Source organism: Rhizopus microsporus, assembly GCF_002708625.1.
Source record: "Rhizopus microsporus ATCC 52813 unplaced genomic scaffold scaffold_3, whole genome shotgun sequence".
Classification (NCBI taxonomy): Eukaryota; Fungi; Mucoromycota; class Mucoromycetes; order Mucorales; family Rhizopodaceae; genus Rhizopus; species Rhizopus microsporus.
In genome coordinates this window covers 714,394-736,803 of record NW_019671918.1, presented here as the reverse complement: position 1 = coordinate 736,803, position 22,410 = coordinate 714,394, and the positions used below count along the sequence as shown (strand labels likewise).

Sequence of the window (22,410 nt, the reverse complement as noted above, 5' to 3'; positions counted from 1 at the left end):
CATCAAGGAGAGACGTACTAAAAATGGATATCAACTGTGTTCATTGGTTATGAACGCATTCGGCTACACAAAAGAAGTTACACTTACGCATTAAATGTCTACTCATAAAAATTATGCCTTTTCTAAAACCGATGTTGCAGAGTTACGATATTCATCAGTCCATATGGTTGGTAACCATGACGATAGACCACATCCCACTACAGTTTTTTGTGGACACAAGTAAGTTTATTTTCGGTCACTCTGGTTTTCTTTTACAGGCATTGTTTTAAACCATATTCGGATAAATGTACACGAAGATGCAGATCAATTGGAAAAACATTTCAGACTTTTGACTTGTCCAAATCAGACGAAAATTAAGAATTACTGAGAGAGTATTTAAAAGGCACAAAAGCATAGGCTTGTAATGTTTGCTTTATGAAGATTCCTCTATTATGAACTTTTAACAATGCGTCAACACGCATACATAAGCTCACGGCAACAGCTCCTCTAACAAGATTGAATTTTGATACACCTGCCTTTGCGTAAGGCAAGCGAATAAATCTTGCTGACGCCAATTAGACCATTATTCCTGAACTATGAATGGAGATGTGCCAAAGGTGCCAGCAGGTTCTAAAAAAGGCTTTGCAGTCAAAGCTAATAATAAATACATCGAGAACAACATAAAAAGCCTTCTAAAATTGCAACCAAGGAAGGATAAAACGTCCCTAAGGCAGCAAAAATCACTGGTATACAGAAAAGCACAGCCTACGAGGTAAGCTAGGCATGAAATCAAAGCGACAGAAGAGTATATCCTTCAGATGACATGAATATGAAATCAAAAGATAAACCTACTGCTGACTTTTAGGATCGGAAATTAATGATTAAATAAAATAAAAAGTAGACTAAAGAATTGCTCCTGCTGCCCATGTTGCATAGTATAAATTTTAAGCTCAATTCCCTATGTCTACTTTCTCTATGTCTACTTTCTCTACGTCCATTTCTCTGTGTCCATTTTACTTCTTGAAATATTAATTATGATTACCATTACAAGAGAGCAAGCAGCATGTATGCTACGCTGTGCTTCATATAATTATGAGAACGTTAAGAAATATTGTAAAGTAATTAATGACCTTGAAGGCTTGGAAGTTTGTTACATGGAGGATCCTACAGAACCGATTATTACGTCTATTTTTAAAATCAATGCTTATCCTTTTGGATTTAAAACGTATCCTGAAAAATCATAGAGTTCTTCTGTGGTAGAAGAAAAAAATGAAGATTGTAACGAAAGGAAAACGCTAAATGCGCGAAAAAATTCACGACAAAGCGGCTAACGCTACGAACACTACCTTTGTTGTCTCTACAACTTCACACTATCAAATCTAATCTAAGGCTGTTCAGTTCACTCTCTCTGATATAAAATACGATGTTATCATAATTACACGTGTTCTTGCATGTTTGTTGATCAACTGACAACATAAATAAACAACAACGTTTCTTTTTTATCTCTTTCATCTTCTTGAAAAGACACAATCCAAGATGGTAACTTCATAAACTCATGCTTAGCTTGGCGCTACATACTCAAAAGCTTTGCTGACAACACTACAGGTAATGGGTAGAGGTAGCGCCCGTAGTATTAGTCTAACTTATGGTGTATTTTCTGGTGCACCAAGTGTTTGCCACTTTTACTAGCCTTGGTCCTTGCATTCCTCGCAGGAACTCTTGCCAAATTTGAATCTTTCCTGGAATCGTTTGAAGTATTCGAAGCGAGAAGGGCACAAATGGCGACATCGCAATCGTGATCAACTTTAAAAACTTTGATGCAGAGTTGAAAATTGCCCTGAAAGAACGTCAATCCATGTCTCCAGCAGCTGTGGCAGCAATGGTTTCATCCGCCAACCAAAGGATCAAGAAAGATGTACTTTATCGTTTACAAACATTCTACAATGGTCGTTGATTTGATATCATTAAAAAGGAAGACCATCATTGATAAAATTCTTGAGATAAAAGGACGCCTTTTTTTAGTTTAGTTTTGTTTCATAGCCTTTCTTTGTTAAGACACTTGCCAAAACATTTTGCAGAATAAGAAGCAATGCCTTTGAAATCACTTATTTCTAAACAATAAAAGTCAGCCACTCCAAGTTTTAAAGTCCAGAAAGGAGGGCAAAACACTAAGCGTACGTCATCACAGCCGTCACAAAAGCGGTCCGATCTGTGCCTAGCAAAATTTACTGCCCTATTTTTTGTCTATTTTGAAAAGGTTTGAGCAACTTTAGCAAAAACAAAAGATACGCGCTTACATTAATCTACTTTTGGTGCTCGCGTCGCTCTCCTATTTCAACCCTTATGTACTATGCGCAAGTCTATGACTCATCTAAAAGATGTTTCTAGGCTTATTAGTACACCTGAACACAATAATGGAACCTGTCGTCGACGAAATTCACATCTACAGACACTGTTACAAGCATTTCAGCCACGACCAAAGGAATTATTCACTTTACCTAAATTTTGTACTTCATGCAGACGAAGATCAGCCTTGATTAGAATGTATAGAACCTTATCCACCCCTATAGACACCATTGAACCTCGAAAGCCACTGCAGCCACTCATGCGATTTTCTAAATCGCTAAGTATATTTAATTTGACAGATCGGATCACTCTATCTGATCTTGATCTCACTATTCGTACTCGACATGCTGATAAAGCCTGGTCTTTATTTATTACCCTATCTCGGCGAGGAGACATCATACCCTTGACAATGTGCTGCTCACTCTATGCATTACTCGCATTTGCAAAGTCAATGGTTAGTCGGGGACCCATCATAGATTTACGACAGCGACAAATGGATCAATTGTTAGATTATGTACAGAAACATCATCATCACACGCCAGAGCTATTCTTACCATCTGTAGAACCCATACCCATACCTATTCGTAAACAGATTGCAAAGTACATTCAACTAGAGGAAACCGAGAAAGCCTGGGCTTTGTTCTTTAAAACGGTCCAAGAAGGGAAAGAACGACTATCGAGAAATCTGTGTATAAAACTGATTATGCTGATGCTAAAGGACAAATCACTGTACAAAAACCAAAGAAAGTTTAGAATTAATTTAATCGCCTCACACGCATCTTGTAAAAATGAGCTAGAAGATCGACACCTATTACCATCTGACATGTTACGGATAGCCAATATTTGTTATCGATATTATCGATACAGATATTCTGCTGCACATCGCCTGATTGACGAATTTGTGGAGAATATTCCAAACATAAAGCAAAAAAATAGAGCAGATGCACTGGAGGAGCTGATATGGAGGATACTGTCAAATCATGATCTATCAAAGGCACAGAATGTACTTGATGTAGTCCGAGAAAAGTATGCAGATAAAGTGGATATTAGTGAAATGGTTTACGTTAATCTGATGAATGCATATGGGCAACAAAAGAAGTTTGATCAAGCCTTGAAGCTATTTGAGCAATTTTTAGAAAGCGATAGACAGCCAAGCGTGAAAGGGTTTAATGCCATACTACACGTTTTTGCATCTCAAGGCGAAGCCAGTCGTGCATCCTATGTCTACAGCGCTATGCTCAAGCTCAATGTTGAACCTGATAGTGCTACATATACGGAAATGATCCGAGCCCATGCACATACAACTGATCACAGCAAGTGCACATTCTTTTACAACAAGATGCTTCAGCGTCATCTAACACCTAATGTCTATACATACAGCGCTCTTATGCACGCCTCAACAAAGCGACATGATATCCATGGCGTTCTTCGCTGGTTTCAGATCATGCTCTATAATGGTGTTGAACCTAATGAAGTCAGCCTTTCACTTGTACTAAAATCGTTGTCACAGCAACCCAACCAAAATATACCGGACGCGATGCACTGGATTACACGAGAGGCTACCATGGTAGGCATCAAGCCAGACGCGACGCTATATACCATTTTGTTGAAGATGCATGCAAAGCGATTGGGTTTAGAAAGTGCGCTCAAGATACACAAAGAAATGATTGCCAACTCGATTGAACCTAATACGTATACGTATACCACATTAATTGATGCATGCGCAGACAATGATATGCCAGAGACAGCACAACAGATTTTTGAGCTAATGAAGAATAGTGAGCGACATAAACCCAATACAGCCACTTATACAGCACTCATTACTGCCTGGGCAAGAAGTAGTAAGCTACAGCAGGCAAATGCAATCATCTTGGACTTTTTGAAGGCTTGTAAATCTGATAAATCAGGTCATTTGTGGATAGATGAAAAGATAAAAGAACGATTAAGCTGGTGTGCTTTTTGTTTATAATAAATTGTAATTTTACATAATTCACTGCTAATGTCTCTCAAAAGAAGAGCTAAATCATTTAGTTTGCTTTGTTTACTCAAAGCATGGCTTAAATACATAATATTTAAGACTAATGATATAAAAACAAAGACACTGCACATAATAAACAGTATCAGTGTTTTATTTTTTTGTTTTTATATTTTTTTTCATTAATACTTGATAAGTTGGCCTAATAATTAATCGATTACTGTTCATCAGAAAATCCATTTGATGCGTCACTTGCACAATGGCTCATAATTAAAAAAAAAACACTTGAATGGCTTCTACAAGATTTATTCATAAAGAGGCGTTTATTGATACAAACACAAGCAACAGAAAGCAGTTTATAGCTTTGATTTATAAATGTCTACACCCCAGAGCGAAGATGGATCAACCAGCCGTTCGGCAGTCTTGGTCGCAACGAGTTCCTCAAGTGCTTGAAAGTCTTTTGTGTCCAGCTTAACAGCTTGTAAGTTGGAAACAATGCGAGAAGGAGTAACTGATTTAGGAATGACAGAGCAGCCACGATGAATTCCCCAGGATAAAAGGATTTGTGCTGGAGTTACTTGGTGCCTTGCAGCAATACTCAACTAGATCAAAGCCAAAAAAAAAAGGCATGTGGGCATACAAATCAAACAAAAAAAAAACTATTCCCCTTACCACGACAGGTTCCTGCATAACTGGTGAATTCGTACTGCCTAATGGTGAGTAAGCTGTTACTATAAACAAAGGCTGTCAGTTTGTGATATATATTTTTTGTAGAAAAGTCTGTATTAACTTACCATGAACATTATACTTTTGGCAAAACTCCAGTAAGTCAGGCTGAGCTAAATAAGGATGCATTTCTACCTATACAAAAAGGAAACTTAACGCGCTGTGCTTTTTGAACAACACGTTTCTATTATATACTTGATTAACAGCTGGAATAATTTTGCAGTTCTTCAAGAGACGATCAAGGTTTGGAATATTGAAATTGCTTACACCAATAGCACGTGTCTTGCCAGAAGCTACTAATTTTTCCATTGCCTATGAAATAGTCAGTCAGCAACATGTTACAAAAAAACTAGCAATGAAAACTTACAGCATAAGTTTGAACAAAATCAACGGTTTTGTCAAGAGCAACATTTCCCTTGTCATCCTTTGGAATAGCGTATTTGGAAGGTTGAAAGGCAATTGGCCTATGATCAAGGAAAAGTTATATTTTATATACATTTCTCTACTCAATTTCTTACCAATGCATAAGGTATAAATCAAGATAGTCAAGTTGTAAATTGGCAAGGGATTGGTTAATAGCTTGTTCTACAAGTTCAGGTCGGTGGTTTGTATTCCAGCTAAATGAATTATTTATACAACTATTATTTGCTCGATTCGTGTGCAGAGCTTACAGTTTTGTAGTAATAAAGAGCTGTTCACGCGGAATACCACTATCCTTGATAGCCTGTCCTATTTCCTTCTCATTTCGATCTTTTTATATAAAGAGTAAGTTTCATGACAAAAGAATAATATAAACCTTACAGACAGCAGCAGTATCGATATGTCTGTATCTATAAAAGATGTGATTAAAATGAGTGATATTAAAAATTACATAATTATTTATTACCCTGCTTTTAGAGCAGCAAGAACAGCTTGATACACTTGTTGAGGCTTTGATTGCCATGTACCAAGACCAATAGCCGGGATATCAAGACCATTGTTTCTATAAATCAAGATTATTACTTAATCACTCGTTTTTATATTTTTACAATTTGAATGATTGAATAGCAGACATTGTGTAAGCAAAAGAAAAAAAGGGGGCAATAAAAAAAGGTACAATAAAATAGTCTGGGAATAAAAATAAAAAAGCTTATAAATGAAGGGTTTTTGGGCGTATTTGATAATCGTATAATCGAATCTGTGGCAACAAGAAAATAATTTTGATATTCAATCGAGTATATCTCCTTTTTTCCTTCAATCCTATCAACTTGCCATCCAAATTATTCTCTTTTCGTCTGTTGAAATGACTCTGTAAATTGTTAAATATAACTTACACTGCTAGGCCATCTTGATGTGTCTGCATATTATAAAGCAGAGCAATCATATGATTTATTAAGCATGAAGTATTTAAAAAGACGAAGCAATTTACTGCAAGTTTCAATTAAAATAAAACATATTGTATGATTACATATTAGTTTCAAAGCTTGATTTTCAAAGAGAAAAAAAAAAGGAGAGGAGCGACTTTTTTCCCGCCACAAAAAGAGAAAAGAGAATAGAGAGAAATCATAAAAAAAAGAGGGGCAATGATGATACGTGTGCCACGCGTAGATTACATTCTGTCAGTGAAATAAGGGGATGCATCTTGACCCAAATAAGTAATCATTTTTAAGCTTAAAAACGTGCAGGAATCCAAAAGATGCCGTAACACACATCTTTTTTTCTTATTCATTCCTTCTTTCTCTCTTATTTTTTTTTTTAAACCTAGATTGTTATATGATTTTTCATATAACAAACAAAAAAAGGGCTAATTATTGATTTATATAAATAATACGCAATATCTTTTATTTCTCTCTCTTTTTTTTTTTCTACTTTCCTTTAAATAATGAGTTCACCTTCCCCTACCCATTCCTTATCCTCACCAACAACATCTAATCATCATGAACAAGTATTACCAACACCTTCATCATCAACTACTACTGGACAATCTATACCTAAAAACAATAAGCAACAAACACTAAGACAAGAATTAGAACAACAATTAACTGAAAAGAAAAAACAATTAGAAGAGTCAAGCAGCGGCATAGGCAAAAATGTATTGGCTCGTCAAATAAGTCAGCTTGAAGAAAGACTAAAAGAAATGGAAACCCAAAAATATGAAGACGAAACAGTCATCTCAAACGAAAGACTTCGAAACCTTGAAAGAGACTTGGCTGCTTATAGAAAACCACAGGGCTTACGTAATAAAAAAGAGGTTAGACATCCCCTTCATACTCTCCTTTACATGGTAGTTTAAACATTTTATCTCCTTATAGTTACTCAACCAGAGGTCACCTATGACCACTGGATTAGACCCTTTACCTAGCCCTACAGCATCTTCTCTTCTCCCACCTCATCATGATTCAACCTCCCTTCTTCCTCTTCCTCCTCCTCCAACTGGATCTACACCAACCAAACGACGATCTAAAGTACCCAATACAGATCGTAGAAATACAGATATCGAATTTGCTACCGAGATCGGTCAAGGTCTATTGTTGGAAGTCAGAAAGATGCAAGCTCTGTTACAGGAAAAGGAAGAGAAACTTCGAACCTTGGAAAATCAAAAGGCTGACTTGGAAAGAGCTGCAGAAGCAATGGCCAAACAAATGCGTCAGCGAGAAGAAAATGAAGGTAAGAACATGACATCCTTCCTAATTTATTCATATATACGCTGATGCGTCTCTTTTCATCTAGAAAAACTAAAAGAGGAAACATGGAACTTGGAATTGGCTAAACAAGAGCTGACCATCAGCGTGACAGAGCTGCAGCAGAATCTAAATAAAGCCAATGTGGAACAAAACAAACTGGCCAAACAGGTCAATGAACTTAGAGCAGAGATTGAGCAGCTACGAGACCGAGAGGAGAAGCTGAATCAAACGATTGAAACGATGAAAAACCGTCATGAACAGGATATGTCTGCTATACGTCGACATGCCGCTGCACTTCAACGAGAAAAATCAGATCAAACAAAGCAGATTGAAACACTTGCATCTGAATTAGCCATCGCAAAGGCTCAATCCCGTATCGCTAAGCATGTCATTTCTGAAGCTGAACCCAGTACACGTTCCGAACAGTCGGATGATCAAAACCTGTCTACACCCACAGTCAAGAATGACACATCGCCTGCTTCATCTCCACCACCTTCACCTAAACAGCTGCCAACATCACGTAGCCAAGCGATGGAAGTAGAGACACTGAAAACCTCTTTGGCCCACGCTCATCGTATGGTCTCCAACTTGCGTTCGAACCTTCATAAGGAAAAGACAGAAAAATTCGAACTCAAAAAACTCCTGGCTGAGTCCCAGGAGACGATCGAACAGTTACAAAATGATCCACGTCTTTGGGTAGATGCCAGGCCCGTGCGTTCTTCTTCTTCTCATCTGGGTTCAAAAGATGATGGCAGACGCCCTCATAAAGCATCTACTTCTTCTACAAAGAGACGAGGCAGAAAGACAGGTGACTCAGCCTCAAGACGTGGAAAGTTCAAGAATGCCTCTTCTCGTCATGCAGATAACGATTCTGTCTACTCCTACTCTTCCATGTCAGACAACAGCGGAGATGATAGTGCAAGTGAAAGCGATGCTCCTGTTTCTCCCTTTGACAATGCACCCTCTGTGGGATTCACCACGCTGTCCTCAGAGTTGTCCCAAAGTCAAATGACCCAGAAACCAGTCGCTATAGATGCAGAAGTGAATACAGATCCTGTTCATATCGAATCAGTACATCCTTCTTTGGATGATAAGCTTGACAAATTGTCATCAGAGACAAGTCCTATCAAGCAACTCGCAGGTGGTTTAGTCGCTGGTGCAGCTGTTGCCGTGGGATCCCTGCTGCCAGCCAAATCAGGTGTTGAAATTTCCATCCAAACGGAACCCAAGCCCGAAGGCGTCGACTGTCTTGTACAAACACATGCTGTTCCCACTGCATCCTTGTCGACACAAACAGATGACTCATCTTCATTAGATGAACCAAAGGTAGCAGTGGATGCCTCTATTCAGACAGAGGTTGAGCCCAAGGCTATAGGTGTCGAAATGTCTATACAAACAGATGATGTCAGCACTTCCAAGTCAGCAATTGAAACCTCGGTACAGACAGAAGAAGAAAAGCCAAAAGGAATTGAAGAGTCTGTCCAGACGATGCCTACGCCCACCGCATCGCTTTCTACTCAGACAGAGGATAGCCAAGTGGTAGAAGTGTCCACACAGACTGAGATCGAAGCACGTGAGATGCTTACACAGACAGAAGCCAAAGATTCAGTAGATTCTTCTGTACAGCACCATGTTGAAAGCACTGATGCTGAAACCCAGACAGGCACGGTTGAAACCAAAGATGCGCAAGTGCAGCATGATACAGACATGCTTCAAAGACCACCTATCTTACCTTTGCCTCTGTCTGCTTCTCCATCAACTTACCGTCCATTCTCTGACGATGAAGACAATGATTCATTCTATTACGATGCTGCTTCAGATATTGCTCAGTCAAAGCCTTCGAGCAGAAATACATTGTCAAGCCTTGCCGCTTTGAATGAGCCTGGATCTCGCCATAATCTCAAGATGACAGAAGATTCTATTCACAAGAAACCATTGACACCACACATATCGCGTGCAGACTCAATGTTTGGCTCCAAACCTACATCCATTCATGCTCTAATGGAAGCAAAGCCTACTGAAAATGAAACAAAATTTCATGATAAGGATGAAGCAGAAAACAAATTGTTTACCAAGGAAGAAGCGGATGCAATGATCGCTGCTGCTGTTGCTGCTGCACTATCCAAAGCCAATGACGACAAGAACGCCTCTCGTAGAGACTCTGCTCTTGTTAGCTCAGCCGAGAAACCAGATGATATAGAAGAACAAGAAGAAGACGATAATGGCTTTGGTAATGTTGCTATTCAAGTTCCTAGAGAGGTTATTGCTACATCTATTCAAACTGTCGAAAAGGAACGTGCTCGTCCAGATTTGGCTGATGGTCCTTCTATTGTGTTTGATCAGGAGCCTGAGGAGCAAATGTGGAGTGAAAACAATATCCCTCAACGTCCTTCTAATCCTCCACCAGCAGCGTTATTGAACAGAGCCGTATCACCTAATAGATTAAGCAAGGGCAAGATGCCCGAAACAGAAGGTGAACCTCAACAGTCTTTACATAGAGGCACTGCTAGCATGTCTAGTTTATCTACTGCCAATACCAATGAACAGCTACACTCTATTGCCTCATCGCACTTTGACAATCGCAGTACGAACGCAACAGATCCATTGATGATCAGCTTGATCACAAAGACCATGATTGGTGACTGGCTATGGAAGTACACGAGAAATGCTATGGGCGGTGGTATCTCAGAAAAGAGACATCAACGCTACTTTTGGATTCATCCCTATACCCGTACACTTTATTGGTCCAATAAGGCGCCTGGAGTCGACGGTACTGAAACCAAAGCAAAGAGTGGTAAGTGAAATAACGAGCATAAAAGGGGATGATAAAGCTGATCTTTTTGTGTGATAGCACTTATTGAAAATATTACGGTCGTACCTGATTATTCCACAACTCCTAGCGGATTGCCTAATGTCAGTTTGCTGATTCAGACAAGCCATCGTCAGCTCAAGCTGACTGCTCCTACTCTTGAAAAGCACGATACCTGGTTTGAGGTAATGCATCTTTTATTATACAAAACATTATAATAACTCCTGCATGTAGTCTATATCACACCTGCTTGTACGTAACAACGATTTAAGCTCTGGATCAGTTGGGGATAATAGACCTAATAACACCAACAATGTCAAATCTGTATCAAGTGGTGCAAGTGGTTCATTATTAGAAAGACCTAGCTTCCGTCGATTACATGACATGTTTTATCAACCCTCAACGAGTACAGCTACTGCAACATACGGAACAGAGAATACAGCCAATGATGACTATGAAGACGAACCACTGGAAGATGTTCGTATGTGTTGTAATGGTAAACATCATGTCTCCAAATTGGAACGAGAGCATAACCATCGTCAATACCGTAAACGCACAAGTCGTATACCAAATCAACAACATTAATTTATCCATTCAAACAATAATCATTCCTTTCTTTTATTACTAGACTTTGCAAACACACACACACCTTTAATAGCAACTGTAATGAGTATTATTATTCAAAAGAAACCTTCCCCTTCTTTGCAAAATAAAAACCCATTTTATTTTTTAAGCTTCAGTGTATTTTGAGGTATCAACTCCGTGGTTGTTGTGATTAGCAAAGTTGAACCATGGGATGGCACCTATTGATAATATAATGAATATACTTATTCTTTTTTGTATTTCCGTAATATTTACCAAACTTCAGTTGTGAATATCTGGAGGTTCTGGCAGAGGTATCCTGAATGTGTTCAGGCATGTAGCTATCTCCATACAATGCTTTTCCTTCCTTTAAGCGTTGAGCCATTTCAGCTTTATCCTTGGCAATTTCAGCAGCATTTTCAGTCCAACCCCAGAAACGGACTAATGTATAGATTGTTATTAAACATGGTATTAATGCGTCTACTCTAACTTACAGCTACTGCATTGGTAAGCATACAAAAAGCCACCGACAGCACCGAATACGGTAGCAAGACGAAGAGGCATGCGCAAGCTACGAGCTGATCCAACAGGGTTCATTTTCTCCATTCCTAATAACAAGGCAGGGGCAGCAGCAGTACCAGCTGCCCATGCAGCATAATCTGAAGGTCTAAAGTAGCTAACAACACGAGAGAAGTGAGGATCTGTATCGATAACAGGATAAGGCTGGTTGAATTCTTTGACTGGCATATTAGACTGTTTTATAAATATGTGTGTGTGATTAAAGTTGAATTGTATATATAATAAAGTTGAAATTATAATAAACTGATTAGCTATTCTTCTTCTTTTTCTAGGCCCTTTTTTTGTTTATGTTCAATATTTGACCAATGTCAAATCACTTACAGGTTTATTAGTTCAGCAACCACACTGAAAAAAAGTTCTTTTTTTATTGATATTTCTTGTTTTTGAAACTCATAAAGAGCAAGGCTCCAAAAATGGAAATGTGACGTCGCCTTTAATTTAAAATGCAGATCAAGAGCTTTAAAGTTACTAAGATTTTAGCAGCCATATCCGATATTGAAAAGTATTTGTGAATACTCTCGAAGTAAAGATTAATGAATTAAATGCAATAAGCTTTTTTTTTCAAAGTGTTTATTATACCAATTGTAAACGAAGGGAAAAAAATCATTGCTGTCTTGGTGGAAGCGTATGAGAAGATTCTCCAATGTCATACGTTGCAGTAGCTGCTTCTTTCAAAGTGTTTACCAATAAAGAACATTTCATTTAGCCTGGCTTTGCTGCGCTAACAAAGCAGGCTTTTCTTTCCATAACTTGTCTATTATCTGGCAATACTTTTCTCCTTCGTTAATAAACTCACTAAAGTGCAGGTTTCGCTCGTCCATGTCACTAGTGCTTTGGATGTTCCCAATCGCATTAGACAAGGCAACACTCTCATCTGTAATAGGAGCTACATACAGCCTTGAACGCTCTGTAAAAGTTATTTGAAATAAATAACTGACAAAGAAAATATGTCTACAAAGCTTGAAGGGATCATGCATGAGCAACGATAGAGATAGCCGTTTCAAACTTGTCATAATATAATCTGTTTCAGTGTAGATCCTTTACACATGATATATTGTCTTTAATTTTCTTTAGCGTACCACAAGCAATGTCATAATCAAGGATATCAGAAGTCTTCTTCTTTTGTTCTTCTACAGCCAATTTTACAACTTGAAATCCGAGTTTGCATTTAATGGCTTCTTGGTAGTAATCTACTGCAACAACTTGCGATAGAATATCTACGGTCAATGCGAAGTAAACGAGAAACATAAAAGGTCTTCAATCTATTATGGTTATAATTCAATGAGAATGTTTGTGTGATAAGTTGAAAATAAACGCCAGGCTTTGCACCATAGTTGTTTTTTGTGGAACCACAACGTGATGGTAGTACTGCGTATTTTGAAGAATAATGAAATTATTTGAGAACAATGGAATTGAATTTCTTTATCAGGATGTACAAACACTATTTTGTTGTAAATAAATACGGTTTCTTTCCACTTTTTTTCTTTCTTTCTTTCTCTATGTTTATAATAACATAGAACTACTGAAGACGCCGCGTAAAAACGTCCAAAAGCCTTGATTTCATAGTAGGCGGCTTTATCATTCATCTTCTAAATGAATGTTAACTTGTGTATATAATAGATAGGCCACGTTCAAAAAAAGAACAGGATAGCTATTATGATGGATCAAAGTTGATTAGAACTCTTACTATTGTAACATCTGGCAAAAGGCAACAACAGAGTAACGATCAGGATCATCGTAAGCGATCAAGAAGTAGTTGTATAATCCAACATCTTAGTTCCTGTCCGGTTCTATTCTTCTCCTCCTTCCTCCGCTGAACAATACATCTCATTACACTATAATTGTTCTATGTTTATTATAATAATCCTTAAGTGTCCGCAACAGCTGCACCACCCGCTTGTTTTTGATTTTTAGCCATTGCTGCCATCAGTTTGTCAATCTCGCTCCAGCTTTGAGCTCGTCCCTGCCATCGACCCTTTCCGCCTCCTTTGACACCGCTCAAGGTGGAAGTGATTATCTTGCCTGTCTTTTGTACTAGATCACTATCGCTTCCTGTAACAATGATAGGTCCACCCTGTTTCTTATCTCCTGCTGCCAGGATGACAACCTTTTGATCATGCTCGTCTATTAGTTTTCTATCTCTGATGATATTGGCAACCATGCTCAAAAAGTCCATGTCGCCTTCTTCTTTGTACACTATAGCATATTGGTTCTTTTTCAAGGCCTCGCTCACTTCATCAGCTGTATATTTAGCCAATGATTCCAATAATCGCTTAGCCCTCTTCATATGATCTCGACTTTGCTGTTGTATCTTTTGTACATTTTCGATAAAGCTTTCTTGTGGTCCTGACAGGAGATTGGTTAGACGACGAGTGATGGCATAGCTAGCATCCAAAAAGTCAAGGACACGTTGTCCGAACAGAAAGAAGATGCGCACATTTCCTCCTCTAACATTTTCGGTGTGAAGGAGCTTCATTGATTGAAGTTGACCAAGACGAGAGACATGAGTGCCGCAGCAAGGATTTAAGTCAAGACCCTTGATTTCAATTGTGCGAATAACACCACCACCTGTGTAATCATCTGGTAAACTATCAGGTTTGTTGTCTTCATCATGCTCTTGCACATGGGTTATCACTGGCACATCCTCAAGAATGAGTCGATTGACTGCCTTTTCGACAGAGTTGAGTAGCTCGGGGGTTATCTTTACTGCTTGCTTGCCTGCAGGAACCTCGACGTAGCTGTATTTCTTACCAAGGTTCCAACACAGTGTATCGAGATTATACGGTTCTCTTTCGAGAACTGCACTTAATAAATGCTGTCCACTGTGCTGTTGGACATGATCCCAACGAAGGCCCCAATCAACTTTAACATTAACCGTTTTTCCTACCTCCACTGGTACCTTGGTCAAATGAACATGAGCAAGTCCTCGACGTTCAACTTGAAATACTTGAACGCTGTCTATGAAACCGGTATCTGAAGGTTGTCCACCGCCTTCGGGGAACAAGACTTGAAAAAATAATGTTGGCTAATGAAAAACTTCTGTATTCAGTGAGATCTACCTGTGTCCTGTAGCTTAATCTCATAAAATCCATGCTTATTAGGTTTATCTGTGCATTCGATACACACCGTTGACAGTTCCTGAGCAAAAGTATTCCTTTGACAGGCAATGAGTCCAACAGGAATCTGAGCTGATGAGTGTTTATTGTTGTCTGACATTACAAATAAAAGGGAAAAAAAGCGAAAGAGGAAAAGACTATCTTGACTTCTTTGTATTACCACTACTGCCAGATTGATAACGATATTGTCTCTTCTGATAAGCAGCATTTGGCTTGGGGAATGGTTGTTCTTGACCTTGAAGAGAACCGGATGAGTAGAATATCTTGGGTTGATAGGCCTCTTCTTCTGCCATGACATGCGAATTTCTAAATTTTTGGATTAATGCTTCTTTGCCTTGTACAGCCGCATAAGATATAGAAAGTCTCTTTTCAGAATTAAACATGGTCCTATCTTACGTAATCGTTTAGTTTGCGCCTTTCTCTCTCTTCTTCTCCTGTCATTGATGTGAATATAAATTACCATCTTTTGCCCATTTTTTGTTCTGCCAATGTTATCACAGATCTACAAGAATAAAAGCATAAGTCTACATGTGCATGTTTGAGGTTACATACTTGGGATCTATAAAGTTGATAAACGCGTATCCAACATTACAATGATTTCTAAAATCCATGCGTAAATACAAGAAATCATAGGTGTTTTTGTGTGTCTCATCCAACATATCCTTTAGCATTTTCTAATAAAAATCTCTTTTAGTCATATCTTTATATGAAATGACATACTATAATTACCTGGGTATACTTGTTTGGGATATTTCTAATCATAAATGTCGTTCTCTTATCCTGACCTGTACACACAAAAGAACTATAAAGGAGGGCTTTTATCAAAAGTGCACTGTCTTTACCTGATCTAATTTTCTCAATGTCTATTTCTTTGGCGCAGAGTTTTGACGAAGATTCTCTTGAGCGGACTTCATGTTCTCCATATTCTTCGCATTTTGATATAGATAATAGCAAAGTCTCTGTCTCTAATGATTCCGTGGTATGTTTGCTATGCACCAAGTTACTATTGTCTGTTGACGTAGAAGCAGCTGAAAATAAACTGAATTCACTATTTCTCTTTGGTAATTTTTGGGTGACTTTTGGTTGTCCTTTAGTGTCTTCATAAAGAGTTTTTGCAACAATATTGGACCATGTAACTACAGAAGAGTTTGGCTTGATAGGTGGACTGATAGCAAACCAGCGACAATCACAAACAAACTCTTTGGCTATGCTTTCATAAACATGGAACGTTATTTTCTAAAAATAATAATCAGAGCCAAGGTTCCTTTTCTTGTTGCATTGAATAACTTACGTCATATTCATTCATATTTATTCTATTATATAGCTTCAAGATAGAGCGTTGATCGTGATACTCAAGCGCGACAATACGACAATATGGATTCAACTTCATTTCTGATATTGCATGAACAGATCCAAAGTACGACAAGAACTCCTATAAAGAGAGAAATACATTAAGTTTGTATGTACTATTTAGCCTTTTTTTTTTCCTTTACTATAGCATCGAAATCATCAAGTCTATCTGGAATTGTGCTGCGCATGGTAATAAATATAGTTTCGTTCATGCTTTCGCCTATGAAACAGGGCTTTATATAAAGTAATTTATAGCCAGAATATGTGGATTGCATTTCTGTTTTAGCTCTTTTGGCGCCTTTCAGATCAAAAAACGAGACTATCGTAATTCCAAATGATATATAAGGGTACACCATTTTTATATCGCCATATGACTAAGATATGCGTTAATTTCATTTGACAGGAGTATGTAGACTCAAACCTTTAAGGTATCGAAAAGTTCCTGATCCAACACTAGGCGTTCAGGGGAGTATATGCCTACGTGTCTCTGCGGTTCATCGCTTTGCACTAAATTGATATCAACATCTGCACAAAGTGAATGGATGTTCTTTTTCTTACCTGCTGAAAGGGATGAGTACGGCGGTAACTTCCATACGGGACATATTGACATTTGCTAGATAACAAAAGTAGATAAAAAGAAAAAGAAAGAGAAATAAAAAAGGTTGTCTAAAAGAGGGCTCTTTTCTTTTATTTACTTCAACTGGTTCTGTAACCACAAATCAAAACTTCCATCGTTTGTATACATGGTTCCTAATGGATGCGATAAAGGTAAGAAAAACCCACCTAGATTATCATAGTCTAGCTGGCGATCATCTGAAGTAGGCGCCGTGTACTTGGCTAAATCATTTGTCTGTCCTTCTTCTTCATGCTGTGATTCACTTTCAGTGGAGGCATGACTGGTCGTTGTTGGATCAAATAGAGGCGTCGTCGCCGATAGAGTGGTTTCAACAGAAGATGATGGAAAAGGGACTTGTTTTTCTTTTTGTGAACTATTAAATGCTACTTGCTGAAGAAGATGTAGATTATAAATCATAAAGTAGAATCTTTCAGTTATCCCCCAGTATGTTTTGCATTCCTAAAGAAGGACTTGTTAGACTATTTTAAGGAGGCTTTTCTGTGTCTCTACATTTAAATAATAAAGATAGTCTTCTATATTTGAACTGTCTAATTGACCACCTATAAAGGATCGATCGCTCACAATGACAGTACCTGTCACATAGATCAGGTAGCCAATATAGCATGGTAAAAGGTCTGCTTTACAACGAATAGTTTTCAAGAGCAAACTCACGCGATTTGCCGCCTCAATGCATTTTCCTGCGCTTTGGTGAACTGCCTCAATGACTCCTTGATCTGGCTCTTTCTTAATTGAATTGATCATTACTAAAGCGGGTCGATTTAGTAAGATAATAGTAGCATAGTGAATAAGGTGCGTCTATATCAACAATGAATTTGATAATAAATCCTTAAAATAAAATACATCATTTATACCACAAAATATTGAGTCAGCTTGATAGGACTCATTTCTTTAAACTTTTCTGCATTGGCAGGGGTGTCTCTTAGGTTGAAAGGTAGGTCACTTGGCCACGCGTCAAGAGTTTTATCGTGTCTATAGTAGTCTGATCCTTGTCTATAGTAACAGAGGGTATCCTGTGAGTGAAGTTGCCTGTTGATGGTACGTACGACCATTCCTAATATTGCGTTTGCTTTTGAAATAAATGATTCTATTCCTATCTGTTCACGCTTTGCTTGGTTTTCAGGTAATCTAGGGTCCAGTGGCCAGACTTGGATATTTTCGGCCTTTTGAGTGAACGGATCACGAATGACGTGATAATGAATAAGCCTGCTACCGTCAAATGTCTCTTGATAAAAATCATCGCTGGTTTCTATTATGTCAAGATCTGTGGGTAGTAACAAGTTGTAATCTTCTATATAGAGTGACATGGGCGTTCCTGTACATGCACCACCATAAGTATCCATCATACTAGTCATCCAAAATGCTCTTCGTTCATATTCATATGTCGTCCATTGATCCACACTAATAATTGTACCAGGACTTTCATCAAATAGTTTTTCCTTGTATAATCCCAATTCGCATACCATACGTACAGCTATAGTAGAATATAGCCAAGCCTTGTATCCATTAAAATGACTTAGCTGATAAAGTGACAAGATAATGAGACCTTGTACATAACTAAAATCTACTTTGTCCAAGACGCTTGACATCATTTCAATTGCAGTTTTAGCAAATGTATCGCTTTTATGTCTGATATCTTGTCTTGGAGAAAATCTAATCATTTGCATTAACAACGGAGTTTATAATTCTTGTCTACATATTTTCACCTTGCAACTGTAGATAAAAGAGAGTACAACAAGAACCTGTCATATGTATTGTTCTTTATTGACTCTTTCATTCTTTTGATATCAATGCACAACGGATAGATGCCAAACAGATCAACGTAAAGATAAAAAATATGATCAATAATCTCTTTACTAGGCAACTGATCTCTTTTTTCTTCTTCTGGTGGACAGGTGACCAGTTGTTCCATTTTCTCCAGTCGCTTTTCTAGCATATTGATGTGATCTTTTTTGGATATTTTTCTCTGTCTATCCTTCACTGGCGAATAAGAACATGTTTGGCGTAGTCTAGTACATTTGTCACAACTTGGACGATGTCCATTGCATTTTGTCTTTTTTATAAATTAGTTTCTGCTACGGAATTGCTCCTCTTTTTTTTTCTTTCTTTATACTTTTTTACGTCTACAATTATCACAAGCTACAAGCCTTGCTCTTAATGTCGTAGGTGAATGGCTGTCTTGGATTATGTTGAAATCAGCCATAAAAATGAATTTAAAAAAAAGGGAAACCTTGCAATCTACTTGTTTCTCTATTTTTTTTTTTTATTAAGCATCAAAAATTTCTGTGGTTAGAAGTTCAACTAATTGATAAAAGAAACTCGTTGCTGCGCACGTTAAAGCAAATAAAAGGTTTAATATGTACAGTTTATTTATTTTTCTACAAGAAAGCCCTTTTCCAAGTCATCAAGACAAACTTCACTCTTTGTACTTTCTTGATACTGAACTCGCTCATGAAGTTCAACCAATGATTCATCTGTTAATGACTTTTGGCCAACTACAATTGTAAAAGGATAACCAATTAATTCAGCATCCTTCATTTTGGCACCAAAACCTGATCGACGATCATCAATTACGATATCACCCTTGAAAGTCTTGTTCAGCTTATCATAAACTTTTTCTGCCATTTCCTTAAACTCAGCCTTTCGATCATCAGTTGGTATAATGCACACCTTGTATGGAGCTAAGCTTCTTGGCCAAACAACACCTCTCTTATCATAACATGCTTCAGCTACAGCAGCTAATAATCTAGTAATACCGATGCCATAGCATCCCATTTCAGCAAAAACTTTCTCACCATTAGGTTTACGGTAACCACAGTCAAGAGCACTGGAATATTTTGTGCCCAAGTAAAACGTGTGACCACACTCGATTGCCTTGACGCTCGAAAGTTCCTTGTCACAGGAGGTACAATGATCTCCTTCTTTTGCTACTCTAAAATGATCAGCAGGATGTACTGTGATACTGCTTGATAAAGAATTAGTAGCACCACTTGAGATACTGTCATCCAAAAACAAATGAAGTTGAGAAACAAGAGTGTTTGATGGAATTTGCCTTAACATTTCTTCTGATATAGTTTTCATTTCAATGGTTGACACTTGTCCTAGCTGTTGCGTCTTTTTCAAGTGCTTGCTTAACTTTGTCTGCACTTTTAACAGATTGGCAGGTCGCCCAGCTGGTGTTAGCACTGCAGCATATCCTTGAATACCCTCTCTGGTGTCATTAGGTTCGTAAAAAGATACGATTGTAGCATCAATAGAAGTCTGGTTAAATCCTACACTGCTCTTGAACAATGCTGTTACTGCGTTCTCTTTTGTCTCGTTGGATCGTTGGTTGGTAGTAGCTAGTTTTCCAACAGCAAGTTCTTCATTCGCAGTATAACCGCAGCCTGAACACGTTAATAGCGTGTCTTCACCTACTTGAGAGACTAAATGGTATTCATGGGACTTTGATCCACCGATATTGCCACTATCTGCCTCTGCCTATAATAACCATTAACTTTTGCATAAAGTACAGCATGTCGGTTTCTTACAACAACAAAAGGCACGCCAATCCTTGTAAAAATTCTCTTGTATGCCTCTCTTACTTGCTCATACGTTTCAAAAGCAGCCTCTACACTGTCATCAAAAGAATAGAGATCCTTCATGATGAATTCTCTGCCTCTTAAAAGACCTGCTCTTGGGCGCAATTCATCACGGTATTTTCGGCCAATTTGATATAGTCGAATGGGTAAATGCTTAGGTGATCGTATCTCATGAGCTACAAGACGGGTAATTTCTTCTTCGTGAGTTGGTGCAAGAAGCAAATCGGATTCTTTTCTATCTTTTAAACGAAAGAACTTGTAGGCGTCAATAACTTTTCACTACTTCTTAAAGCGTCTTATACCTCGCCTGCTGCTCCATCCCATCTTCCGGTCTTTTTCCAGTCGTCAGGATTCAGTAAAATAGGTAAAGACAACTTTTGACTGCCAATCGATCGCATCTCTTCATCGACGATCTGCTCAATTTTTTCAATTACTCGAAGTCCTAGCGGCAGTAAAGAATATATTCCTGCTCCACTTTGTCGAATCATTCCTGATTGTAGTAAAAGAGCATGACTTTGTAAACTGTCAGTGGTTGCCTTGTCTTTTGTGGAAGGCATAAAGTAGCTTGACAATCTGTTGCGTCCCTAAAAAAACATATCAATAAAGACAGAACAAAAGCGTATTATACTTTTCTTTACATCAAAAGAGAAATGTCTTTTCGTTTGATACTGAGTCCTGACTCTTGAGCTCAAAAGGGCTTGTCTTAACATGAAAAAGTAAGGGGAAGAGAAAAAAGCAATTTCAATTCCCGGGGCGTACCTTGGCTATGCTTTTCATATTCAGTTAAAGATGATATTTATCAATAAAGAGATAATGTAAATTAATCTTTTAATACATGAAGGATATCGTGATATGTCTTCGAGCTCTTTCTTAGGTTAATTGCATTTGACACGGCCGATTTCTCTTCAGCATTCAAATGCCCTTGATAGAATAATAGGCATTGATTTGAGCAAGTTGTTATTGTATAAATGAACTGATGACTAGAACACACTTTTCTGTTAGTTAAGCTTTAACACAACGGCCTATCCTTCCCCTTTTTGTCAATATAGTGCCATAAAATGACACTCCTTTATCATTAGCTGTTGTCTAAATACAGTTTCTATAGCAATAAATGAGGAGCACAAGCTCAAGTAGATGTATTTCGCTCCTTGCAATAAAAAGGAGCATACAGAAAACAAAAGGGGAAACTTTATGCAACCAATGTAAGACAACACAGAGCGATGACAGCATGTTTATTTTTTTTCTCCTTGTTTTATACAAAAGATGTTGAATGCTGATTTATTAAAATAACTTTTACACAAAAATAACAAAACTGTTAGAAACCGTGAATCTTGATAGCTGACTTCTTTGCAATGCCTTCATTAACCAAAAATTCAGCCATCTTCAAGCGTTGATCACCTTGCAATTGGATAATTTCACCATGCTCTTCGTCATCAACGACTGTGCCATTACAGGCAAACTGTTTCTTTACTTCCTTCAACAAACGCTTGCTGTTAATTTCCTTTGGCAAACCTTGAAGGGTTGTCAAGGTCTTTCTACCATTACGTTGTTGAATGCGAAGATCTACATTGTATAAAATGATGAGTTTTCATCGTCACTTTAATGACTGTCCTATGTCTCATGTTCATACTCACGCAAGTAATGGGTAGTGTTTACAACACCACCTTTATCTTCTTCAACATCAGCAAAGGGGTCTATACATCATAGACTTTCATTTTAGTATATATAAACCAGATAATCCTCTTTTTATTTGTTCTATTGCTTGCTATTTTACCGAAAGGCTTATTGAGGTCTTCAAGATCAGACATAAAATGGATGAATGGATGGATGGATGGATTGACTCTTTCCTTTTGCCTTCTCTGTTTCGGTGTGTGTGTGTGTGCGTCTTCTCCCCCTATCTCGGTCTCTCTCTTCGCGCGCCCTTTTCACACCATGTCACACACACATACAAAAGCAGACATCCTGTGAGTGGCTAAATTTCTCAAAAAAATTACTGCATTTTAGAACTCTTTGGAAATACAACATTGTTAAAAGAATGCAGTAGTACTTCTTCAGCTCTAAGAGAGAAAA

The 22,410-nt window shown here is 38.0% G+C and overlaps 9 protein-coding genes across 9 annotated transcripts; 2 read left to right on the top strand and 7 right to left on the bottom strand.

Moving 5' to 3' along the window:
• Positions 1 to 2,329: 2,329 nt before the first annotated feature.
• Positions 2,330 to 4,294, top strand: RHIMIDRAFT_248549 (TPR-like protein; the record flags this gene model as incomplete). The annotated part of the gene is made up of 1 exon (XM_023610533.1): positions 2,330 to 4,294. One exon carries the CDS (start codon positions 2,330 to 2,332, stop codon positions 4,292 to 4,294), a length of 1,965 nt encoding a protein of 654 aa, XP_023469081.1.
• A 255-nt stretch (positions 4,295 to 4,549) lies between these two features.
• On the bottom strand, positions 4,550 to 6,467 carry RHIMIDRAFT_272259 (putative glycerol dehydrogenase). The gene is made up of 11 exons (XM_023612310.1): positions 6,435 to 6,467; positions 6,055 to 6,362; positions 5,913 to 6,008; positions 5,828 to 5,856; positions 5,698 to 5,776; positions 5,545 to 5,643; positions 5,394 to 5,490; positions 5,222 to 5,338; positions 5,095 to 5,161; positions 4,973 to 5,031; positions 4,550 to 4,902 (listed from the first exon to the last, which is right to left on the bottom strand). The coding sequence occupies exons 2-11, from the start codon at positions 6,078 to 6,080 to the stop codon at positions 4,657 to 4,659; spliced, it is 915 nt and encodes a 304-aa protein (XP_023469080.1). The 5' UTR covers positions 6,081 to 6,362; positions 6,435 to 6,467; the 3' UTR covers positions 4,550 to 4,656.
• Positions 6,468 to 6,887: 420 nt separating this feature from the next.
• RHIMIDRAFT_234723 (uncharacterized protein) lies at positions 6,888 to 11,083 on the top strand (the record flags this gene model as incomplete). Its single annotated transcript, XM_023608214.1, has 5 exons — positions 6,888 to 7,256; positions 7,318 to 7,672; positions 7,736 to 10,483; positions 10,541 to 10,683; positions 10,733 to 11,083. 5 exons carry the CDS (start codon positions 6,888 to 6,890, stop codon positions 11,081 to 11,083), a joined length of 3,966 nt encoding a protein of 1,321 aa, XP_023469079.1.
• A 144-nt stretch (positions 11,084 to 11,227) lies between these two features.
• Positions 11,228 to 11,827, bottom strand: RHIMIDRAFT_199180 (uncharacterized protein; the record flags this gene model as incomplete). The annotated part of the gene is made up of 3 exons (XM_023606350.1): positions 11,228 to 11,301; positions 11,357 to 11,521; positions 11,575 to 11,827. The coding sequence occupies 3 exons, from the start codon at positions 11,825 to 11,827 to the stop codon at positions 11,228 to 11,230; spliced, it is 492 nt and encodes a 163-aa protein (XP_023469078.1).
• Positions 11,828 to 12,357: 530 nt separating this feature from the next.
• On the bottom strand, positions 12,358 to 12,959 carry RHIMIDRAFT_311430 (uncharacterized protein; the record flags this gene model as incomplete). Its single annotated transcript, XM_023614729.1, has 4 exons — positions 12,739 to 12,959; positions 12,598 to 12,680; positions 12,554 to 12,566; positions 12,358 to 12,533 (listed from the first exon to the last, which is right to left on the bottom strand). The coding sequence occupies exons 1-4, from the start codon at positions 12,905 to 12,907 to the stop codon at positions 12,358 to 12,360; spliced, it is 441 nt and encodes a 146-aa protein (XP_023469077.1). The 5' UTR covers positions 12,908 to 12,959.
• A 430-nt stretch (positions 12,960 to 13,389) lies between these two features.
• On the bottom strand, positions 13,390 to 15,558 carry RHIMIDRAFT_223660 (ThrRS/AlaRS common domain-containing protein). Its single transcript, XM_023607485.1, has 4 exons — positions 15,505 to 15,558; positions 15,328 to 15,449; positions 14,719 to 15,277; positions 13,390 to 14,665 (listed from the first exon to the last, which is right to left on the bottom strand). Exons 3-4 carry the CDS (start codon positions 15,071 to 15,073, stop codon positions 13,527 to 13,529), a joined length of 1,494 nt encoding a protein of 497 aa, XP_023469076.1. The 5' UTR covers positions 15,074 to 15,277; positions 15,328 to 15,449; positions 15,505 to 15,558; the 3' UTR covers positions 13,390 to 13,526.
• Positions 15,559 to 17,251: 1,693 nt separating this feature from the next.
• RHIMIDRAFT_272255 (uncharacterized protein) lies at positions 17,252 to 18,488 on the bottom strand. Its single transcript, XM_023612309.1, has one exon. It carries the CDS (start codon positions 18,418 to 18,420, stop codon positions 17,608 to 17,610), a length of 813 nt encoding a protein of 270 aa, XP_023469075.1. The 5' UTR covers positions 18,421 to 18,488; the 3' UTR covers positions 17,252 to 17,607.
• A 424-nt stretch (positions 18,489 to 18,912) lies between these two features.
• On the bottom strand, positions 18,913 to 21,061 carry RHIMIDRAFT_87931 (prolyl-tRNA synthetase). The gene is made up of 4 exons (XM_023615819.1): positions 20,979 to 21,061; positions 20,643 to 20,924; positions 20,290 to 20,595; positions 18,913 to 20,239 (listed from the first exon to the last, which is right to left on the bottom strand). Exons 1-4 carry the CDS (start codon positions 21,048 to 21,050, stop codon positions 19,130 to 19,132), a joined length of 1,770 nt encoding a protein of 589 aa, XP_023469074.1. The 5' UTR covers positions 21,051 to 21,061; the 3' UTR covers positions 18,913 to 19,129.
• Positions 21,062 to 21,555: 494 nt separating this feature from the next.
• RHIMIDRAFT_212326 (eukaryotic translation initiation factor SUI1) lies at positions 21,556 to 22,157 on the bottom strand. Its single transcript, XM_023607214.1, has 3 exons — positions 22,115 to 22,157; positions 21,975 to 22,034; positions 21,556 to 21,903 (listed from the first exon to the last, which is right to left on the bottom strand). The coding sequence occupies exons 1-3, from the start codon at positions 22,146 to 22,148 to the stop codon at positions 21,656 to 21,658; spliced, it is 342 nt and encodes a 113-aa protein (XP_023469073.1). The 5' UTR covers positions 22,149 to 22,157; the 3' UTR covers positions 21,556 to 21,655.
• Between the last annotated feature and the right edge of the window lie 253 nt (positions 22,158 to 22,410).

Coding starts and splice junctions, on each gene's coding strand:
- RHIMIDRAFT_223660 (XM_023607485.1), bottom strand. CDS start 15,073: ATGTCATGGCAGAAGAAGAGGCCTATCAACCCAAGATATTCTACTCAT. Junction 14,666..14,718: donor GATTAAGCTACAGGACACAG/GTAGATCTCACT, acceptor TATTTTTTCAAG/TCTTGTTCCCCGAAGGCGGT.
- RHIMIDRAFT_272259 (XM_023612310.1), bottom strand. CDS start 6,080: ATGTCTGCTATTCAATCATTCAAATT. Junction 5,857..5,912: donor CTTGCTGCTCTAAAAGCAGG/GTAATAAATAAT, acceptor CATCTTTTATAG/ATACAGACATATCGATACTG. Junction 5,644..5,697: donor CTCTTTATTACTACAAAACT/GTAAGCTCTGCA, acceptor TAATTCATTTAG/CTGGAATACAAACCACCGAC.
- RHIMIDRAFT_212326 (XM_023607214.1), bottom strand. CDS start 22,148: ATGTCTGATCTTGAAGACCTCAATAAGCCTTTCG. Junction 22,035..22,114: donor AGACCTCAATAAGCCTTTCG/GTAAAATAGCAA, acceptor TATGATGTATAG/ACCCCTTTGCTGATGTTGAA. Junction 21,904..21,974: donor AAACACTACCCATTACTTGC/GTGAGTATGAAC, acceptor TATACAATGTAG/ATCTTCGCATTCAACAACGT.
- RHIMIDRAFT_272255 (XM_023612309.1), bottom strand. CDS start 18,420: ATGATTAGATTTTCTCCAAGACAAGATATCAGACATAAAAGCGATACA.
- RHIMIDRAFT_87931 (XM_023615819.1), bottom strand. CDS start 21,050: ATGTTAAGACAAGCCCTTTTGAGCTCAAGAGTCAGGACTCAGTATCAA. Junction 20,596..20,642: donor GGGATGGAGCAGCAGGCGAG/GTATAAGACGCT, acceptor GACGCCTACAAG/TTCTTTCGTTTAAAAGATAG. Junction 20,240..20,289: donor TTGGCGTGCCTTTTGTTGTT/GTAAGAAACCGA, acceptor TGGTTATTATAG/GCAGAGGCAGATAGTGGCAA.